The 23,735-nt window shown below is 41.0% G+C and overlaps 1 protein-coding gene across 2 annotated transcripts in view; it reads left to right on the top strand.

The window, feature by feature from the left end:
• Positions 1–23,735, top strand: part of RIMS2 (regulating synaptic membrane exocytosis 2) — a 1,922,267-nt gene that overhangs the window by 1,011,363 nt on the left and 887,169 nt on the right. For both annotated transcript variants that reach the window (XM_085605119.1, XM_085605120.1), the window contains exons 7-8: positions 7,212–7,420; positions 8,723–8,842. In XM_085605119.1, coding sequence (XP_085461245.1) covers positions 7,212–7,420; positions 8,723–8,842 — 329 coding nt within the window. The remainder of the gene's footprint in view (positions 1–7,211; positions 7,421–8,722; positions 8,843–23,735) is intronic.

Genomic DNA, 23,735 nt, shown 5'->3' with positions numbered 1-23,735 from the left:
TTGGTCACCCGGAGGGGGAAAACATGACTAAGACCCATTTTTCTCCAGTGGTTAGTAAAATTCCTTCTGGTCACACCTACATCCCCGAGATCCTCAGCGCAGGCTTCTAGGCACCAGATCTCTCTCCAGTCTGGGCTTCTGCAGAGCCCAGTCCTCTGTGATCTGCTGGGCTTTGTGCAAGTCACGAATCCTGATTGTTGTGTTCGTATCAGGTAACAGTAGACTAGCCTCATGGCCCCTGCAGAGCAGTTGGAGTTCCCTGCGGTGCTTGCAGGATTGACATGTCCTTTAGTCTTTTTTCTTCTGGCAGTCTAGCAGAGTCTGCTTTCGTGAAGATATTTTCTTCCCATGTTAAGGTGTATCTCAGAAGGATATGGTAAAGTGCCAATCTTATCCTGTGGAATTTCCAGCGACTGGAGAATTGCCTAATCCCAATTCTGGCTATTTTCACACATTATCTCCACCCCTTTTTTAATGGTTCTGCCATTCTCTACCTGAAGGACCTGTGGTCCTTCCCATAGCCTCTCCTCTATGGTGATGAGGTATACTCCCCTGTGTCATCGCCAGAACAGGATTTCCTTCCTGCTTGAGTGTGAGCCAGAAAGTATGGGTTGGCCATGTTTATGAATGGGAGCTATTCCTGCCAGTGCCATTTGGTATTGTTAAATTGAATGAAGAAATGTTAAAGCTGATCTTGGATTTGTCACTTTTCCTGCCCCCTCCTAGAAAGCAAATGCCTGCTAACTGACGGCTTGTAGGCAGCAACCCATCCTTCCTGAACCCAGAGGCTAGGCCATTGCTCACAAAGGAAGGGCCATCAGCATGCCACCAAAGATATGTATTTGACCTCCTGAGCAATGCTGAAAGACAAGCCAGTTCTAAACGTGTTTTCTCTCAGGCTCCACAAAGTACATATCTTAAAGTTACTGTTCCACTAAATATATCAAAATCAACTTTCATCATTCCATTTGATTTTTCAAACTTGGTGAAATATACATTGTAATCATTCTACTAGCCTTTTCCCTGATGGAAAAATTAAATAATGAGCTAAGCTTTATCCTGTAAAATGCAGCTTTACCTACACATTGAAAGCCAATGTTGGGCAGTTGTTCACTGTGAAGAATACTAGTCCAAATATGTAGTTTGCCAAGGGCCACTGACATTTTGCGGGAGGAAAAGGCCAAAAAATTCAGTAGGGTTGGCTAAATTATGCAGCAAGAAAAGGCAAATTATGTAGCGTAATGTTGCACATTTAGTGTTAATATTACCAAAATATCTTTTGCAATTTTTACACATTTTTACACTTTCTGGGCAAAGGTTTCACATTATTAGTACCACTTTGCCCCCAAATACAAAAATACGCAAGAGAAAGATTATTAGTCATTCTTTGTGAGGGCCTTCCACACATGTTGCTGCGTAATAAAAAAACTATTGATTTGTATGAGCTAGAACTTTTTTTGTTGATGAAATGTGCAGACTATGCATCAAAGGATGGATTATGTGTCAAAAGTGGCAAATTCATAATTATGTGGAAAATGCCACTGCCACAAAATCACATAATACCAGTTAACTCACTCCAGAACTCTAGGACTCTGACCATTGACTCTTATGTATCCGAGGAAGCCTGGGCCAACCATCTTCAGGCACATTTCAACATAGTGCCACAGCCCACAACTACTAGTCGACCGGACAAGGCCCAAAAAAGTCCAACACGGACGTTACAATTGGGCAGTAACGCATTTGATCCTACGGAAAAACAAATAATAAGCAGGATCGCGATGGGGAAAGCGGAGGGGGCGCCAGGCCCTAATGGGATTCCCCCAATACTGTATAAACAAAACCCGGATTACTGGGCAGCAGCCCTAGCGCCACTCTTCAAACAGATAATAGACACTGCAACAATCCCAGCGTCATGGAAAGGGTCTATTATAGCACCAATACACAAGAACAGCAATGTAAAGGACCCAAAAAACTACAGACTAATAGCCCTAATCGACAACGAAGCCAAATATTACGCTGGCCTCCTATTAGAGGAGCTTCTGGACTGGACAGAAGAAAATGCAGTAATTCCTATTACCCAGACAGGATTCCGCAAACAAATGGGCACAACATCAAACATGCTAGCTCTCTCGCTTCTCATTGACGCCACAAAGGCAGCTAATCTCCCCCTGTATGTATGCTTCATTGACTTCACCTCAGCGTTTGACACTGTCAACAGAAACTTACTATGGTCAAAACTGGAAAAAAGGAACATCCCATCAGGCCTTCTCACACAGCTGATTCTACTTCATACGGACACATGGGTCCAAGTAAAGCTAGGGCCAGGAGATTTCCTTCCAAGAGAAATAACAACCACGAAAGGCTTAAAACAAGGCTGCGTCCTAGCTCCAACACTTTTCAACATCTTTATGTCCGACCTGGCACAGCTGCTGGACGAAACTAACTCTCACGCCCCTAGCCTAGGCGCCTTAATATTTCCAACCTAATGTATGCTGATGACATTGTTCTAATAAGCAGAACACCGATAGGGCTACAACATCTGATCAGCACCACGTTTAAGTACTCAACAGACAACAACCTTACCATCAACCTCTCAAAAACCAAAACAATGAGGATCAATGCAAAAAGATCATCAGCAGGTTTTCACTGACACACGGGAGGGACTACACTGGAAACAGTAGAGGAGTACAGGTACCTGGGGGTAATTCTTGATAGAAAGGGCTCATTCAACCAGCAAAAGGAAGCAATAAAACGGAGGGGCATCAGCGTAGGGATTGCACTAAGGAACCTCAAAACCAAAGCAGTCGGCCAAAGCTTCACACCCCTGCTTCAAGTGCTACAGGCAAAACTAACATCGGCCCTGACCTACGGAAGCGAATGCCTCCGAGGAAGGGATGCCCAGCAATTGAACAGCACAATAGCGAAGGCCATGAGAATAATCTTCAGTCTGCCCAATTACACCTCCCAGGCACAAATTAGGCTGGAATTTGGCCTGAGAAACCAAACTCTAGAGCGAATGGGTGCCTATGCCAAAAGATGGCACAAGATACAGAGAGGGGAATCCACAAGCCTAAATCACCACCTATGGAAAGAGATGGAAAGTAAGAGTAAGAGCGCTGCTGCGCTATACCTCAACCACTCTTTAAATTCCCTGAGCCTACAAGAAACCTGGATGAGCAGTGGATCTCACAACATCTTTAAACAATCAGTTAACAAATCACTTAGATCCATGTTGTTAATCGAGGATAAAGCAAGCCTAGCAACCCGGGCCCATGACTGGACAGTTATCCAAAGCTATACAACCAGCCTCTGCCAAAGCTACTTAGGAGTCGGGTTTACTAGGCGCACAAAGGATAAGTCCTACGTCTACGGCTGGGCCAACTTCCAGTTCAAAATCATCTCCCCCATGGACAAGGCCCAAAGAAACAATCAACTGCATAAGATCCATAAAAAAGCTAAATATCTGGGCTGACCATGTAGAAAATACAGATTCTCTACAGTACCTCTCATATGCTTAGTGTTAGATGTGGTTACATGTTATTTCCCCTTTAAGGGCAGTAACCCTATGTTTTATGGCATTTACCAATTTTTTACTTCAGTAGTGCAAAGTAGTAGTACTGGGGCTTAAACGGACCGGCTCTCTTCAGAGGGACAGGCTCTTTTAGTTATGTTCCTCAGTCTTCATTCATAAATAGAGACGTTGATGCTTCAGAAGCATGATGCAAGAAAAGTTTAGAACTTTCAGATATACTCTTATCTCAAATTTCAATGACCTGCAGACACAATTGTAAGTGAAATCCAACAATGAAGGTGTAGGAATGCAGTCATCTTGCAGCGCGAGAAGGTTCCTGGTGACCCAATGTCCACTTTGCTATGTATCAGGCAGTCTGTACTTCCCATGTCAAGCTTTTTTCCGTTTGATACTTTACAATGATATAATATTGTCTTTGCGTCCCTTTCTTTTTTAGTAGTAAGTTTATTTACTTATGATCGATAGGTCCAGATGGATGACTTTTAACCGTTAGGTTTTAAGTCCTTATTTACTGATTTTTGTAGAGGTTTAGAAAAACACACCGAACACTAATCTGTGTGCTTATTTCAAGTAATACGAAATCCATTGAGGCCATGCGCTTTGTATGTGGACTTATATTAAAGTGGCTCCTATAAAAGTGTATATCATTATGTTCTGAAAATAATTTTAAACAAAGTTCAGGAGAAGTTCTTTTTGGCACTCTTAGCTTCTTAACCTAATAGTATCTTGAAATCGAAAAATGTGTTGCAGTGGGATTTGAGTGATCTTACAGTTCTGAGTTTTTCGCGCAAGTTAGTGAGGTCATAAAAGAAAGTTGCTAAATCTCCCTTTGATATTTTTATTGACGGGTCTTTTCCCATTATCCAGATCATTCAAAGCACTCATTAGATTATTGTAAACTGAATAGTAGATAGGCTCTCCTGCTTCGACGCATCAGAGATGTCCATCACTGTGCTTCTTCTTCCATCTGCAAAGCACACTCTCTGCTTAAAAGAAGTAGGTGCTTAAATGCCACTGAAATACCCAATTTCCTATTGTGCTTAGTAATTCTAGTGATGTGCTAATTTGTCTCTGTTTATTAGCGGATCATCAAATCTTTTATTGAATAAAACTTGCATTGCTTGTATTCATTTTTATAATTTATGTTTTCCTCTTTATCATTAGATTTATCGGTTGAAATGTTGTGCACTGTTTATTTTATGTAGAATTAAGGTATGTGTTAGTAAGGTAATAATACAGTGGATTTCTCTTGTGACAGTCGTAATATTAGTTGGCAAAGAAGTAGTCAATGAATCACTTCTTGACAAAGACATGAACAAAGTAGGAATGGGTCATATGTATTAGCTAAAACACCACTTCTTTTCTTCTCTTTGGGACTATATACAGTCTTTGTCTTTTCTTCCTTTTGTCTTTATACTGTTTAAAGGCTCTGTTCATTTGAATGGTTTTACAGTTTATCCGATCATGTCCCTGTGCATTTTCCCCCTTCCGGGCTTAATGCGAGTCAGTCTCTCAGACATATCCCTTGCTTACATTGAGAAATGTTGCTGGGTGTGGATAGGGAGGGAGTGAGGTAATAACAATTAATGGTTTAGTTCATCTCATCACTAGAGCGTGCATTTAGAGTGTAGATTGGTTGAGCCAGAGACTCCAAAAAGTGAAATTACTTTCCTGGATCATGCGTAAAGTCGTGACATCTGTCCTTTAGTCTGGTACTGTGTCCCTGGCCTGTGCCTTGTGCCTTCCTCTTCTGTTAATGGATCCGCATCCTTTTCCACATGGGTGTTGGCTAAGATTAATAACCTCATCCCAGATAAAGTTTCGAAATAATTCGTCAAATTTGAAGCCACATTGGCCAGCTGTCTCAGCCGAATGGAGTAGCTGAAGAGATCATTAAAGATGACACCATTGGTTCAATCAAAGGAAATATTTTGTAGTCCTGCCTTGTTCCTTAGAGCTTGAGAAACATTAGTGCCACATTAATGCTGACATTAAACTGTGGTGCCGGGCCATTGTCTCCTTTTGTTGTGGAAATCTACGAATGCTTTGTGCATTCTCCAACACCAGCAATTCACAGACAAGTAGTATAATGTCCTTTATTGAAACGTTATGTGCTGGCCTGTTAATATGAAACAAATACAGTTCCTTAAAACAAATTTAACAATTGCATGTGTAAGCACGTCTGGAAGAACGTGTAGCCTTGTTCATTCCTGTAACATTGTACTCTTAAATTTGTACTTCCAAAATTTTGTGCTAATCTAAATATAATCTTGTCCAACAGTGGCACAACTAATAGGGTGTACACATTATAAGGCAAAACACTGCCCTTTTGTTCTCTATAAGAACCCTTGAAGTATTCCCTTAAATTGAGCTAATTGCTTGCCTGGTCATTACCACACAGCCTTGTGCACCAGTGATGTTTTATTCTAACTCTAAAAACAATGAGGACATCTTGCGATTTGTGCTGCTAATTGTGTTCAACGCCTTAACTAATGCACGTAACAATTTAGAGTACTCCTCCGTTAGCACCTCGATGATTCCTTATGTTCTAAATTGGATTGCTCCTTCACTCCCAGAGCAACAGTGTGTCTCTCACCTACTCAGAGAGTGGGAGAGTAGCGAGGAAATAAAAGAGAAAAGGAACGATAGAGAATAAGCAACACTGCCATAGAGACAATGAGTGTCAGAAGAGAGAAAGAGAGAGCGAGAGTATGCAAGCTAGAGAGACAAATAGTGATAGAAGAGTGACGGAGAAAGATCGAGAGCCAGAATATGCAAGAAAGGGCGAGAACAAGAGAGATAATTAGCAAGAGAGACAGAGTGATAGAACAAGAGTGAGGATAAGCGATAGAGACAAAGAGTGATAGAAGAAAGAGAGCGAACAAAAAAGACAAAAAGCAAAAGAGAGACAAAGAGTGACAGCAAAGAGAGGAGGAGACAAAAAAGATAATTAATCTTTGGTCGTGTGCTTTGAAATAATAAATTAAAAGCTGTTTATTTAAGAGTGTGTATATACCACTTTTACATGCGCTGAACCAGTGGATGCAGCTATGCTCTGGATCGACAGCTTGTCAGACGTAATCCTTGCATCCATGGATCCAAGCAACTAGTCTGCCCTTCTGGTGAATTCAGTTATTTCAGTGAATAAGTTCATACTTACTGCCTGCTCACCTGATGTTAACCACCCAATGCCATGCAGCCACACGTGGGTGCCCAATGCACTGCCTCCTTTCCAATGAACAGAGCCTTCCTTTGTTTCTCTTGTTAACTGCTGATTTTGACTGAGCTAACTAGATGTTATCTGTTTAGCACTGATCAACAAATTCACTTCTTCAAAACTTTAGTTTTTAATATTGCAAGATCAAAAATGAAATGGCACGTTACAAAAAATTCAGTGGAATAGAATGACAAGATTCATATGTGTGATATCTTTATCTGTCCTTTCTTCAACTTTCCTTTACTGCACTGTCTTGTCTGTCTGACCCTCACAGGAGACATGGATTACAACTGGTTGGACCATACGTCTTGGCATAGCAGTGAGGCGTCCCCAATGTCTTTGGTGAGACATGTGGAGCCTTGCCATTTAGATTCTTTTACCATCTCACTTTTCTTTTGTTTTATTTACACCTTTGCATGTTTTCTTTTTTGTATCCTTTTTTTGTTTATTCCACACCTGTAGGGGACAGTCAAAGGGGAAAAAGAAAAACTAGTGAGCAGGCAGTTTTGTCGGACTTCAACAGCTTGTCTGAGAGGCAAAAGCGAATGATGTGCTTTGGTGGCCACTCTTTGGAAGAGGATTTGGAGTGGTCCGAGCCTCAGATTAAAGACTCTGGGGTAGACACGTGCAGTAGCACCACTCTTAACGAGGAGCATAGCCATAGCGAGAAGGTACTGAGAGTGTGCAGCCTGCCTTTGTACCCTACTCATTCGGTCTTTGTTTGCTCTCTGTCACTCATTCAATCTACACACAGCTGAAAGAGAGCCTGTTTCTTGGTCAATCTAGGCTTTCCAAAGGTGCAGAAAAGAAAAACAAAACCAAACCCCCTTTCGGCAGCCCAAAAACCTAAATCAGTCACTAGGCTCGGAGTATTATTTGGTCTTACTTAACTCTCTCAATTCCAAGATTATCAACTTTGAGGAGTCAGTCGGATTGGCTTACTGCTCCCATGCACATCCCTATTGAATACAATGAAATTCCCTAGCACACCTATGATTACAAGGAAGATACTTGCGGTCTATGTACACAAAAGGTTGTTTTTCTTTTTTCCCTTTTACTGTCATGTTTGTTGTTTTATTTTGTTGCCATTGCATTTTGGTGTGGTTTTGTGTTGTATAGAATGTTCTGCCACCTGCTTTGCTTTTTCCTGTTTTGCTTTATGTGTGATGTGGTTAGCGTTGGTGGATATAAACATGCTCAGTTTTGCATGGCGTATTAGTTGAGCATGAACACGGACAATATTTATTGCTATGATTACATAAAAGGTAGAAACATTTCAAATGTATATATTGCCTGCACATTTCTATTGAATATATTTCCATGTGCAGTATTTGGACTGTTAAATGTCTCGGTACCTGATAAATTATTCCAAGTCGAGAGTTGGTGGAAACCATTGCCCCAACCATTCACATGGAAGACCGACTGCCAAAAGACGATATTTCATAAACAAATTTGCTTCATAAAAACATAAAACAGTTTGTATTGTCTATATTTGCTGGTGTCTTTTGGTTTAAAGCAGTGAGAGGAATTAATGTGAAAAATCCACAACATTATGAAATTTAGGGCTTAATGACTCGGTTATGATTAAAATAAATGTTACCTACTGCTGAAAGTAGAAACCAAGTGTACTGTATTCGCCTGGGAATGGGCACATACATTTCCATAAGCCCCCAGACTATGTATTTTGCATTGACCAGATGTTGCAATACGATTTAATATTGGATATCACATGAATTTCTCTCACTACTCGTGTTGTGAGAGTATTTGCTTGCTGAGTTATTTATATAAGTAGTGAGCCTTTAGAAGAAACATGTATGCAAATGAATGCTATTATTTAGTATGCATGCAAACACTGTGTAATCATGGCATATTTTGTGTAAGATTTCAAAATACGTGTTACATAGTAGACTGTCAAATGCATTTGGGAGGGGGAGGGAAACACTCACATATGTTTTTTTACATTAACATCTTAGCATCCTGTCACCTGGCAGCCATCCAAAGATGGAGATCGTCTTATTGGTCGAATTTTGTTAAACAAGCGATTAAAAGATGGAAGCGTACCTAGAGATTCAGGAGCAATGCTTGGATTGAAGGTTAGTTTTCAATGTTTGGTAATTACCTGATTACTATGTCCTTTTATTGTGAACTTTTTCTGCAAGCTTGTCCACTTAATTCCAGCTGTTGTACATAGAGTAGCAAACATTCATTTATATGACCGAGGTAGTTTTGGCATAATGGCTTTCACCCTGAGATTCAGTGGGTACTGATGTACGAACTGGGTGTAAAGATGGAGTTGAGAGAGGTGAAGACTCCGATGAGAGGATGGTAAGTATAAGGGAAACATGAGGTAATGGGGGAGGACGGAGAAGAAAGCTGAGTAGATGGAAATGAGAGTAGGAGGGCTGAGACGCTCAAGGAGAGGATTGAACAAAGACAGGGGAAGATGTAAAGTATGGTGTAAAGGGTACAAAATGAGCAGGAAGTAGCACCCAATGGCCAATGTTGTAGCTGATATTTGAGCAATTATTTTGGCAAGGCACTTCTGACTCAATTTTGATTTCCGGTTTCTACACTAAATGGTAAGCACATTACTCACTAACCAGAATATGGCCTTCATCACCTCTAAGCAATTTATTTTGTGTCACATCAGACCACTTCCTTGTAGCATTGATCCCCAATATGGGCCTGTAAATGTTATTTGATTTGTAATGCCTAGGAGATCGCTTGGATAACATCACAAGCTACGGGTATAATGTATTTTATTAATTCTTGAAGTGGCTTTTGAGTAGCTTTACATCTTTATTAGGCGTCTGAGATTGGAAATGTGATATTTTTATTTGTCACATTTATTTCCTCTGGGACAGATTTTGTGTGTGACTGCCCCACATTCAGCATTTCAAAAATATATAAATGATTATGTCCACCAGATTTCCTCTTAAGTACTCCCACAATTACATTGGGCTTAAAAGTTTCAAGTCAAATGTCGCGTCCTGTGTTCTTCTAACCTTACCAGTGTTTCTATATTTTATATGTGGACTGCTTTTGGCTCCTATGGCAGTTCTGTTGCACTTTCAGCGTTTTACAACAGTACTCACAAAGAGGTTGGAAGCACATTGATTTTTCCCATCACTGTTGATTATGTATGACTGTGTTTTTAAAATGAAATGTATGTGCAGCTAATATTATTTAGTTTGTAAGCTTTTGCTTTGCCTGCCGCTTAGAACATGTCATGAGTGATGTGATATGTGAGGTCATAAGCCGTGCATGGCGGGGGTGCAAGTTACAGTTAGCTCTGCTAAGTATAACTGGGTCATTTGTGTTTTTTTAGTTCGAAACGTTAATTTTGTCACTGAGCTATTACCCTAACTATAACTTCATGTTAACCTTTGTTTTTCAATATTTATTTATTTAATAAAAAAATGCAGAGTTATACACTATGTAATCACATCCTGCTCCAGTCCCTTTGAGCTAGTTAACAGTAACAGCAGTTGCATTTCTCGTCTTGGACTTGATTGGCAGGTATGAATGTGGCAGGGCAGAAGGTAGAAGATGAAATTGTTTTTGTGGAGTGGCTTAGTAAAATCAACATAGATTGTTAGGGGTGTTTGAGAGAGTGGGGTTTTAAGCACTTCTGAAATGTTAACAGATTTATGTTACTACAATTTAGACTAATACTATTACAACTTTGCAAATTAAAGTGAATCAATGTATGTGATTAATCCAACTTTAAAAGTTTACTTGTCAAGAGGCCATTTAAAGAATATGGGGAGCTAAAACCAGCTGAAAACTTTGTTCTATCAATCTTGCTGAAAGCTAGAAAAACCAGAGGATGGGGTAAAGCAAGTTTAATTAACACGACAGCTTCCATAGAGCGAGGCTCATTGTTCAGTCCAGAAGTGTCTTACTCAGAGTGAAGTGGCCCTAATAAAGAGAAGAAAACACCCTAGAATTGACAGAAGGCAGGACCTAGAAAAAGGTAACCTGAGTTGCCTGCGCAGAGTAGTTGTGGAAGACTTCTCTCATCAGTAAGAAGCCAAAAAAGAACACACTGAGTAGGACCACAGCAAAAGAAAAGGACTGGTCGATTAATACAGGTTCCCGCGACTCGTCATGTCATTTGCAATGAGGAAACAAAATGAAGAGCATTGCATAAAGTAAACATAGAAGACCTGTGACATGAAGAAGGCCTATCACACCGCTCATGCTGAGAGTTGATAGAGAGACCTACGGAAGCAGAGCAATCAAAGGTGGAAGGACAAGAGGCGATCACACAGAGGTAGGAGCTGGGTGGAAGAAAAAATATAAACCCTGAAGAGATTAGACTATATACATTAATTGGAGAGAGATTTCTCCATGGCCCACAGGAAGCCTGCTTAGTAAATTTAGACAGACAAGCAGCCCAGAGGAATTGAACAGCAAAACAAACCCTCTTTTGATAACTCGAGCACAAAGAAACTTATGCTAAGGAAGGTTGAAACTGTGATACCAGGATCCCTTACGTCAGTTCACTGGAGGGACCCTGTGGATAAAGGCACACCCTCCAGGCAGACAGGTGAAGAAGATGACTCAAATCTGCTGTGACCTCAAAGTCCCAAAAAGATGAATGGATTCACTTGCAACTTCCATACTGGACGTTAGGAAATATGGAGAAAGGAGAGAAATTAAATGAAAGAAAATGTTAAAGCTCACTGCTACCTGGAGGCATCTTGGTGCTGCCAGCCAGAGGCAAGTATCCAGTCAGCAATTGCAAGTGAAAGGTCAGCGAATAAAGTCCACCCAAAAGCAATATGATTATTGATGGACGTAATATCCAGAGGCAGTGAAGTCCATAGCTTCACTGTAAAGTAGGAGTGGAATTTATCCCCCCACTTGCTGCCGAATCCTAGGCACCACCACCTCTCTCTTACTATTAGATCTTAAATGACAGACAGGGAGATACCACTGAAATGTCGCAAACATGAATCGGGGACCAAGATTATTACGTGCTTTGCGGGTCAAGCACACCACTTTCAATATGGGTATATGGGGACTGATAGCCAGGGGAGCTTACATAGTTCCCTTACTACTGAAAGTCGTCTAGTTAATTTAAGAACGAGGAGTGCTGCTGCCTTTTGCACCACTTGAAATCTAGATTGCAGCGCCCAGTATATTTCAAATTGCAGGGCATTACAGTAGTCAAGAATGGCGGCAATTAAGGCCTAAGTAACTGTCTTGTATGACGTGATGGGAATAAAAGGAAAGATTATTTTTAAAACACAAAATAAGACAATACTGGTGGCAGTGACTTTGTGTATTTGAGAAGTAAAAGATTGGCTATTGTCAAAGAAAATACCCAAATTCTTGGCAGATTTACTGGCGCCTGTAGGGCACCTTCTTCTGGCCACCAGTCATTGGACCAAAAGGCCACATCCATACCAAACAGCAAAACCTGCATTAAGCGTACGAAAATTAGACTGAGCGAATATTGACAGAGATGTTGATAATCTAAGTGTCGGCCGCATAGGAAAATAATTAGAGCTGTAAAATAAGGCTGGCAAGCACAAACACATATAAAGTAAAGAGAGAAGGACACAATTAAGAACCCTGGGGAACACCACATGGAAGCAAGAAAGGTTTAGATGTAAAAGAGTGACAACCAACAGTTTGAGTTATATTTGACAAAAACGAGTGAAGAAGTTGGAGTGTCTTGAGATTAATTCCAAGTAGAGCCAAACTGGCCACTAGAATGAGTGGGATACGGTATCAAATGCAGTTAAGAGGGCCAAAAAGATCAAGGCAGCGGAACATCCCTGATCAATAACCACTGATACTTTTGGCGACAGCTGCCAGCGCTGACACCATGCTGTTTGCACTACTGAAACCAGATTTCAACATATCCAGAAGGTTGTATTGAACAATGACTCTGGAGGAGGCAGCAGTGATATCGGCCTATAGTTTTTAAATTCTTTAGTGTCTGCCTTTTAATTGGAGGAATCACAGTGGCCTCCATCTGAGGGAAAATGCCCACTTCTATAACAGTGTTGTGTAAATCAGTAACAGAAGTTGAAATAATGTGTGGTGATAGCTGCACAATGTAAAGTGAACCAGGGTCCATAGGTTTGCCGGATTTAGACATAAGCGGTAACTTCCTGACTTGTAGTTCAATGAGCGCTGAGAAGATCGGAAGGCCCGTGACCTGAAGAGTGTTGGAATCTTTTCTTTGATAAAAATAAGAGTCCGGTATATTCATGCCCTGGAACTCCAGCCAAATATTTTCATTTTTTTCCTGGCCAAAAGTGGCCACATTTTGAGCAGAAATGCTTCGATGTATTAGTTGTAAAAGCCAAAGGGGGAGTGGATGGATTCATACCGGCAAAACGTTCCTTTACTGTGTGTTTGGGCATTTTTCGTTTCATGTGTGAAGTAACTAGACTTCTCCTGGAAGATGCCAAGTTTATATTCCTGCATGGCTTCACTATAATTTAGTTTATCTTTGGGTAAGTCATCTTTTTTCCATTTCTGCTCTAAACGCATACATTTCCGTTTAAGAATGTCAGGGATGTCTGAAAACCATGGATCAGAAGGGATCGTTCTTTTATGATTGATTTTTGGATAGGGGCTAACATATCTGTGGATGATTCGGCGCATTCTGAGAAATTAGATGCCACTTTAACTACATTAGATGGACAAGGAAGCAGATTAGCTACCTGAGGCTCTGTATAGTTGTTGTGATTATATTTGTGCCAAGGTTGTGTATGCTGTGTGGAGCAAGGCAGAACGTGTTTCTTCACTGGGGCAGGTACCATGATTATACTGCCAAATGGTCCGACCACAAGACAGGAAGGTCCTACAAAGCGGCTGAAAGAGGCAGAGCACATTCGGAATCCCATGAGAGTAACATAATGCTATTATCCCAGGCAGTCTATTCTTTGCTTATTACTAGGACCAGAACGTTAAAATACAGGGACGGAAGGATCCGAGTCCTCTGTTTGTTTTTAATACCACATTTAAAGGAGTCAAAACTGTCTAAGATGTAGAGTGGACAAGAGCCATGGCTCAAACCTGAAAATGGATAACCAGTGAAAATATAGGAATGTCATAATGGTTACGCTTTACTCCCTGCACAATGAGCTTCACATGCTGCCGCAACATGCATGATGAATGACATGAATGATGAACTTAAAGGTGGAATGACAATCACTTTGCAAGCTAACAAACCAGATAAAGTAGAAATTGGTATTCAGCGCCATTTGGAGAACCATTATTAATTAGCAGGTGAAAAGAGCAACAGGTGGGATGCTCCTTCTGCTGTTTTTCCCTGCATGCAGATGTTGCCATGAACATCAGACACCCCTGATAGAGCCTGCAGACTGCATGAGACAGAGATGTTTCCAAGGAGATGGAGGAGGACAATACCGAAAATCACTCTTCAGGTGTCCCTAAGCTGCAAATTAGTAACCAAGCCATGCTATACAGGACCCATTACTCCGTTTTTGGCCAGCAGTTCGACAGTCCTAGAAGTATGTTTTAGAGTCTGACATGGAGCAAAATTCTTTAACAAAACATGCATACAGTTAATTAAAAAAAAAATAACCTCCACCCTGTTGCTGCGCTCTTGTCCGCCCACACACTGCATCACACGCTGAGGAGTACCAGGAAAGCCAACCATGGCGGCTGCGTCCGTGCTCTTGCTGGCTGGCTGCTGATTTGGATTCCTTAGGGGAGAAGAAAGTTTGTGAGGAGAGGTTTATCTTCTTAATGGATCATACCAGGGCAACTCCAACACCTCCCTCCAACCTCCCTCCCTCCTCAGCTCAGCCTATCGCCACCTATACAACTGCTGCTGTGAGGGTGGGCGGCAGGGGAGCAATCTGTCCCATGTTCCCCGCTCAGTGCCCTGCTTGCACCGCCAGTGCACTGCAAGCGTCACTGCGCCTGTCCTTCTTGCACAGGTGAATGGGTTCAGGTGTACAGCAGGACAGAGAGGTGATTACCAGCAGGTGCTTGGTCAGCTGGTGGTATGCTCCTGTGACCGCCCAGCCCAACGGCAGATACACCCAATCCTTGGCCCGGCCTCTCCCACGGCCTTAGCCATAGCCTCAGCCACAGCCACAGCCCATGTGAGCCGGCAATGAAAATGAAACCAGGCCCACCCTTAGTCAGCATCATGAAACCAGGCCCCAAACACAGATCAGCCTTGCAAGACCCAGAAAAACAGAAAAAAATTAAAAAACACCAAAATACGTATTGCTCATGTCAACCAGCTCTCCCCGCAGATACGAAACTCTGGCCACGTCGAACCAACCCAGTCTTTCAACTCAGAGAACCCTGGTATGCTTGACTTCAACATGCTATGCGAGAAACTTTGTACCATTCTAGAGGATAAATTTAAACAGATTAAGGAACAGCTAAGCTGTATTGAAAGCTGATTGACGATCATTTCTACTAAGATGATTGCCCAAGAGAATACCGCAAAGACATTGCTAGTTATACAACCATGCTAATCATGCTAGTTGTAGCAGGGCGGATACCACAGTTCATTATGCTGTAAGTGGCAGAGTTGTAAACTCTGATGGCACCATGGAGGCTCAAAGAGAATTGGCAGTTTGTTTCCCCCTGTGACAGAGGGTAGTAGCTCGTGCTTGGGTTACACAGCCACAGAGAATCCAATGCCCTCTGGAACACACTCCACTTCAAAGACCGATTGGACCTGCCTCTGCTCTCTTGTCCCTATGTCTTAGTCCTGGCCGGAGTTCCTCCCCTAAAAGAATCACAGCGAGAATCCTGGGCAGAGTTGTTAAACAAATGTGTGGACTGGCTTTCTAAGCATAAACATTTGAACCCTGCAAATATAAATGAGATAATAATGGTGCAAGGTGTGGGTTGGGTGGGCCGGTCTAAGAAAGACAGAGTGGCGGGCTGAATTGTGTTGAAATGTTGCAGGCCCCAATCTGTAAGAAGTTTGTTGAGATCCCAGGAGACCTTTGGCCAAATTAACACCAAAAGATGCCCGCTCCCATTAGGGTACTTCTATAAACCCAACACACAAGATATCCAACTGCGTTCTAATAACCAATGTAACTTCTTGTCACAGTTTGCACAGAATAGCAGGTTCTCCGCTTTAAGCAATCTTGATGGGTTGGACTGACTAGGTCTTAATTCAGTCCCTTTACTAGGACCACCAAACAAACTACCCCAACTTGTTACCCTTTCTCCCCCTGATTTCGATAATCAAGTGGCTCCCTCAGGTGCTCATCAAGAAGGGCTCCTGCCAACACTGACTTCATTCAGTGAGGCAGCTCAATCACCTAACTTTGCCGGGGGCCGATAACCTGACGATAATATCTTGCAACATTGCTGGCTTAAAAGGCAAACTGTCTCAAAAGGATTGGGGGTTTTCATTGACAAGGCTGACATTATCATGTTTCAAGAAACTTGGGATTTACCGGCTTCTGATAGTCATGATTTCAAAAGCTTTTTCACCCCAGCACAGAAAACACGGTCTGGCAGAGTCCCAGGGGGGCTTACAATATGGGTCAGTATTCTGTTAGGGTGCCAGGTGAAACAGCTAAGGATTAAATCCAAGGATATCCTGAGGCTACAACGTGGGCCGTGGAATGGCAAAAATGTATTCTTGTATATTGTGTACAATAGCAAACCCCCCGCAACTGAAGACTCTGATGTTTTAACCAACCTGAGAGGATGCATACCTGTTCCTAGTAGAAATACTGCTATTATAATTGGGGGCGATTTTAACCTATCTTTTGAGTCCTCAGTATTAATCATAGATATAACTAGCGATGAAGATGGCCATCATGGCATTCCACAGCAGCAAGGAGCTTGTATCCCAACCACCTCCAAGGTTGCTTTACAATTGATACATCTTTCTCTCTCATGCCAATTGAAAACATGCAATGGCCACACCCCCTCTGACCTAAAGAGGTAGACTACACTTAGAAGGGGACCTTACAGAAGCAACATTGACTACTTTCTCCCAGACCCCTATTCGTGGCCTGCGTTGATTGATATGAGGGTTAAGAATAGATATGAAAATTATCACGTTCCCCTGCTTTTAACTCTTAAGGGCAGCCTTGTTCCAGCAGATTTGGCCAAAGATTTGCAGAGAGGGACCTTGGCTGTTACTAACAATAGGAGAAATGTCACATGGGATACTACTGCTTCTAATCCTGATGCTCTAAGCTAAATATATACTTATCCAGAGCCCGTTTTGTCATCAATGAGCGATCACGATCTTACCCACCTGGATGTAATCAAGCTCCATGATGATTGTTTCAAGGCACTCAGGAACATTTGTTTTACACAGACTATAGCAACTGACAATAAAACACATAATAATAATCGTTCTTGGTATAATAAAGAGTGTAGAGAGGCCAAAACCTCCCTGGGTAAATTTATCAAAAATGACCAACAATCCTTAATCCAAGAAGCAAGAATCAGGTATAGTAATCCTTACAAATGCCCAAAGATGGGGGGACACCTTAGATGCCATATGAACTAAAAATCGAGCTTTGTTCTGGCATATATTTAGCCATGGAAGTAAGTCAGATACAATGAGACCCATGGACTCGGTGGCCGCATTTCAATCTCCTTATGGTAAGGGCATTCTAACTATTATCAAGCAGGATCAGCCCGCCCAGGAGCTGCAGTACAAAGAACAATCTAGAGTGGGCCGAGATTCTCCCAGGCTCTGGCAAGAGTTCCCTAATGATAAATTGGTATTTACCTTGGCAGAGACAGAGCTGGCTATCTCTAGAAAGATGCCTGGGCTAGAGAAGAATCCCGGTGATTTGTTTTTAAATCTACGCCAGAGATCTGGTCACCATCTTTAAATTGTATCTGTAATGTCATTGTTGCAGGTGCACCTGTCCCTGATTCCTTGAAGGGAGCATAAATAATCTCAATATACAAGAAAAGCATACATTTTGTTCCGGCAAATTATCGGCCAAAAAGCCTGAAAGATATAGCCCAGAAAATCTACTCCAAACAAGTCCTGGTGGGCCACTTAAACACTTGGTTGGAAGACAATATTTTGTCCTCTTTTCAGGCAGGATTGTGCCCAAAAATTAGTACCATAAAAAAAGTTTTTAGGGTATTGATGCTGAGGTGGAAAACCATAGATAATAGAGGGAGCCATGACATAGCATTTTTAAATATTCTCTATTTTTCTAAATTGATTTGGTATTTTTCTTGTGTTGTCTTTTTACTTTATGACTGAGTACTGCATAAATACTTTACACATTGCCTCTAAGCTAGGCTTGACTGCTTTGTGCCAAGCTACCAAAAGGTTAAGCAACATTTTATTTAGTGACTTTAGAGGTTCACCCTGGCAAGGATTGTGATTATTATTTGAGCTGGGTTCGCACTCCCTAGAAATAACACTCCAACATTTTCCTGGATTGATGCGACATCCAGTGTAGCCAGTTCAACTTATTTAGGTTTATTATTAGGTCACTCAGCATGGCCAAGTGGCTTATATTACGATATTCATTATTGTAGCTGCCCCTAAAATCAGTACCATTAACAGTGAGGAGACCTAGGTGTAATACCACAAGGTTTAGTGTAATATTTTCTTTACACATTTTCTGCTCAGAAGTTTCTAAACAATGCCTTCCATTGAGTATTAAATTGAGGCTTGATCTTACATTCATCTTTATTAGTACTATGAAGGACCTTTACCTGGGATTGGCGCAGTTTATTTAATTTAACATTTTTTGCTAGCCATTTCCCATAGCTCATGTCTTTTCAAATTTCCTGTCCAGTTCCTGGAATGTTCCAGGTCTTTATTGCAGAAGAAGATTGCTGTTATTTGGTATTGAAATCATAGAGCTAGAAGGGTTTGATTGTTGTGAATTGCTTTCCATGATGCATGCCTATTTTATCAAGTCATACAAGAGTTCCCTCTTTATTTTACAACCATATGTCCTATCACAGAATCAAAGAAAGGTATGAGCAAGATTTTCTTGTTAACGTTACTTTCAAAGGTAAATGTAATCAGCATAGCTTTCAGAAAGGTTCCTTTGGGGGTGGTACAATTAATTACACTTTTCACATCAAAGTGTAACTGTTTATTTTCCATTCAGTTGCACTATTAAGCACTTTGTTGGGATAATAAAAACCTTTACAATTGACAATCCCCTAGCATACTCCAGTACTTAGAAATAAAAACATCAGAGGCAATTTGCACCGGCATTACATTGCTACAAAAATTTAAAAACTCAGTTACAGTTCAGTTCATATTCCAATCCATACTTTTCTAAAAACACTTTCAAAAGACAGGGTAAAAATAGCAGCTGAAGTTCAATTGGCAATTGCTGCATACGGGACCAGTGTTAGCCAATGGTGTAGTCTTCTCCCAAACGTTTGCCCTCTCTTTTCTTATTCTCTGAAATTAGTTTTTTTGGCATTAGGACTCTATGCACTTTATGACTGCTACCCAGTGCAAAGGTTTTTGTGCTCTGTCCGTTAAATATGGTAGAATTAGCTCACATCCAATAGAAACAGTTAATTTATTTTTAAGTCCCTAATACTACATGTACCTAGGGCCTGTAAATTAAATGCTACTAGTGGGCCTTCAGCACTTATTGTGCCACCCACTCAAGGTACCCTGTAAAATATATCTCAGGCCTGCCACTGCAGCCTGTGTGCAGTTTTAAATGGCCAATCAATCTGGCATAATAAACCTTTTGCCAGGCCTAAACCTCTATTTTTAATACATATGGTAGGCCCTAACCGCCAGTAGGGCAGGGAGCATCATATTTAAAAGGTAGACTATGTGTTTTTACATTTTACATGTCCTGGTAGTGAAACATCCCATATTTGTTTTTTGCTACTTTAAGGCCTGCCTCTCTATAGTATATTTTCTGGGTTACCTTATTACATTTCATAAGTGCTAACTTTTTTTATTAGGAACATGTAGAAACATCATGTTTGGTCTCTAAAGAATTGTAATTTAAAATCATCGTCAATGGTAAAGTCGGATTTTAAGACATAATTCTGAAAATGTCACTTTTAGAAAGTTGATATTTTCTCATACTAATCATTTGATGCCTGCAGCCTGTGTCACATGAATGTGAATAGTTGACAGTTGGCCTTTGTGTATTCCTCCCACACAGTGGAAGGAGTACACTGGGAGACTAGGTGTTGGCAGAATGGGTAGGGCGGAGCTGTTTCCTGCCCCCACTTACATTTCAAAGAGCTTCCTTCAGCACACTCACGAAGTGACTTGACACCAGCCTTTTGTCACCCTAGACTACTTGGATCCTGGATAGGGAAAGGAAGCAAATTTCCAGAACCATATGGTTGGATAGCCTATTAGTTTCTCCCACTTCAGTGGATGGCACCAGGTATAAATATTGGACCCTCAGACCAACTCTTCAGTACCCTCCTGGACCTGAGGGCACCCCGTCACCCCCTCACCCCCTCATAAGGACTGCCTTGTACTTCAGAGGCAGGCCCTGCTGCTTGAGGTCTGCTCTGAACATTAGGGGACTGCCTTGCTGCTACCAGAGGACTACCAGCTGCATCAATCCTGCCTTGTACCCTCAGAGTACTTCCCTGCTGCTTGAAGCCTGCCTTGCTGCTTGATCTGAGGACTATCAGGCTGGCTCCTGTGTGAGCTACAGGACATACCAAGCTCCAGAAACGTTGAACCCTGCACCTGGCGCTGCCTGGAGTGAATCCTGACCCCAAGTAGATTTCCAACCAGTCCTGGACCCTTGCAATTGCCTACTAACGGTGCTCCTCCAGCCAGAACCTGAAACTAGGGACTTAGCAAAAATGTTCACCAAAAAGTGGCCTGAGAACAGCAGGAGGCATACTTGCATACTGATCTGCCTGACTTGCATCTCCGGTCGTCTTGACTTCGTGGCAGCTCCTCACCATGTTCTTCTCTGCAGCAGCAAATTCTATTCAGCTGGACCCCTCAGGAAGGGTTTCCAGCCTCATAGAGGCCTTGTCGGTTACAGCCTGTAGTTTCATCCAATGGCTCTCCTGCCAATTACACCTGCTCCTCGGAATCTAGCAGCTGCCTTGCCCCGGTGAGCTTTACCTTCTCAGGAACTTTACTTCCAAACCTGTTTGAAATCTTAAGGTAAGCCTTACCAGGCCCAGTCCACTTCATGTCGCCGAAACATGCTCCATCGCGGTCAGCTTTAACCTCTGACTTTGCGTTTGTCTGGTGTGGCCAGATACCCGCAGTTGACGTTTTAATCTTTTAGGCAATAAAAATGTAAAAATTCATAGCTCCAGTTCTACAGATTAGATTTAATTCATTTTGTTGTCATTTTATTTATTGAATTTTACTCTATTGTTCTAAATTTATGTGGGATTTTTCTCATTTTGTGTTTTTACTTTGTCTGTGTACTGCATAACTACTTAACACAATACTACTCAATTAGGCCTGACTGATTTTGTGTCAAGCTACCAGATGGTTAAGCACAGGTTAGTTTATTGACTTTTGTAGTTCAACCTGACCAGGATTGTGGTTGTTGCTTGAGAAGAATCTTTACCCCACCTCAATCAAAAACCCAATTTTCTACACCTGATAGTCTGCAACCTATACATTCTAAAAATCAAATATGGCTAGGACACTGTATATCCAGTATAAAATATAGAACAGACCTTCTTTATATTGCAACTGAACCAGGGTCATGATTAGAAGTACATAACAAAAGGTTCCGTAGGTTTAATTGCATTCAACTGTATGAATTAGTTACACTTAGCTTCCAAATAAATAGTAATAAAACAGCACGTTTTTTATCGATCTCGTAGCGACAACTGTCATGAGCATTTTTGGGAAAAGGAATATCCCAAAGTTTTTTTATGATTCTATCGGAGGAAATCCATGACTGTGAATAGACTCACTTTGTACTGATTTACAATACTTTGTTTATTTTACTGTGTTTCGACCAGTTGTAGAATTATTTGCACCCCAAGAGCACTGCACCATCTACACTATTATTCACTTTATGATTTCCTATGTAGAATGTTTGATAACTGGTATACCCCGAATCACATACTGCATGGGTGAATCTCCTATTCTGTTTCCTGTTTCCAAATAGAAGAGTTTTTCCTGATTTATTCAGATGCTATGTGTGACTGATTGATACCATTTTTTTTTTTTGTGTTGACATTTTTTATTAGCATTTTATTGATACCATTTCTTGCAATGAATCCTACTGAACCTTTGGTATTACGTTCTGTCCAACCAGGTAATACGTTTAATCATAATAGCCCATCATGCCACCACAACACACTGGTCATGATGATCGTAACTAACCTTAGAGTCAACTACTTATCCAATGACTAACTCCTGTAGATTTTCAATCATATGATTTTGGTGTAAATTCAGATTTTGGCCTCCATTCATCCAGTTAATCCAGTTCACAGTCGCTGCAACTTTATAATTGTTAGTTACATTTAGTTTTAATTGTGCATTCAGTCAGCTCCTGCTGATGCTGTCTTCTATAGTAATTTGTCCATCTCCAACTAGAACATAATTCCATTTTATTCTAATTTTACCATATACTGTACAAATAATATTTTAAGCAGACACCCCTGTGCCTCTCTTGGCTGAGGGCAAAAAAATAGTAAGCGCCCAATGGTTTCTTCCATAGTTCTATATAATTTATCAATTTACCTTTCATGATTGTCCCCTTCAAGAGTCTGTTACATCTAAAATTGGATGGCTTATCAGTATGAATGAAACACAGGTAATAAAATCATTTTGGGAAGCACTAAAAGAATCCATCTCCATACTCTTTTTAAGGGGCAGTGCAACACTATTATCTTTAGGAAGTGGTTTTGACCTTATTTATTATAGCTTTTACTCGTACTTTGCAGGCAAGTTAATTAAATACCCTTAAGAGTTTTTGCTTCTTTGTGTAGCACAGTGCCAGCTCATAGCAGTTTACTTAAACTGTAGACATTATATTTAAATCTAAAGGAATATATGTCGACAGGGTGCTCTGTTAGAGCCCTGGCTGCTTTTAATCTGAGCTGAAGTTACCACTCAGGCTTTAGATAGTCTTACTCAGAGATCATTAGATGCAATCTAGCACACAGTGTAATATCCACATTTTTGTTCCATATGTAGCACACTGTATTCACTCCATATGTGGAAATTGGATTAACTTTCAAAATAGAATGTACATGATGATATTGAGTGGCAAATTGTCTCAAGCCATAAGTGTTGTAGTGCTTTTTTGTGACCAACACTAGTTAAGTTCCCATTGTCTATGCCCAACAATCATACTTTTTATTTTACTCAGATCAAACACCATCTTATTCCTTCTGGTGTGAGTTAATAAAGTATCAGTTACTCTTTGAAGACCAATAAGAATGAGATTGAAGTCCACTTACAGAGACTAAATAAAAGAAGACTAAATAAATAAGATATGCATCTACCTTCCTTCGATGCTAAGTAGCCTATTGCAAATGCAACCCTCAAGTCTTTCTTGTAAGTGCTTTTGCAAAAATGTTCATATTGGCAGTGTGTTGCCCAGTAGAGCATTGTGCTGGGCACATTCACTGCTCTTGTATGATAATATAGAAGTGCTAGCAATGCTTGATAAATAGAGTAAGATCAGAATGTCCCTTAAAGACTGCATTAAAAACATTTGCTAGTAAATGGGGCTTTTTAAACAATGCACAAATCCAGTTTTCTGAAGGGCTTACATTCTATTAGCTTCCTCACTTGATGTAAAGTTCTCAGAACTGTGGGACCTGGCCAGAAACTTGGATCATCGATCTTCTGTTGAAGTCCCATGTCCTGTCCTTGGTGTGTTATTCCCATTCTCAGGCCAGTACAGGAACTCATACCAAAACAAGTGGCTCAAGTACTGTTACAATTCCTTTGAGAAAAATATAAACCATTTCATTTTCATTTCAGACTCCTTTTATTTTCTTTACATTTGACACATCATTTAAATACATATCTCTTGGCTTATTAAGGCTCACTTTTTGCCTTTAAGTACCATACTGTAGCCC

This window comes from Triturus cristatus, chromosome 5_1, assembly GCF_964204655.1.
Source record: "Triturus cristatus chromosome 5_1, aTriCri1.1, whole genome shotgun sequence".
Classification (NCBI taxonomy): domain Eukaryota; kingdom Metazoa; phylum Chordata; class Amphibia; order Caudata; family Salamandridae; genus Triturus; species Triturus cristatus.
The sequence above is the reverse complement of the archived record's forward strand: the minus strand, read 5'-3'. Positions and strand labels throughout refer to the sequence as shown.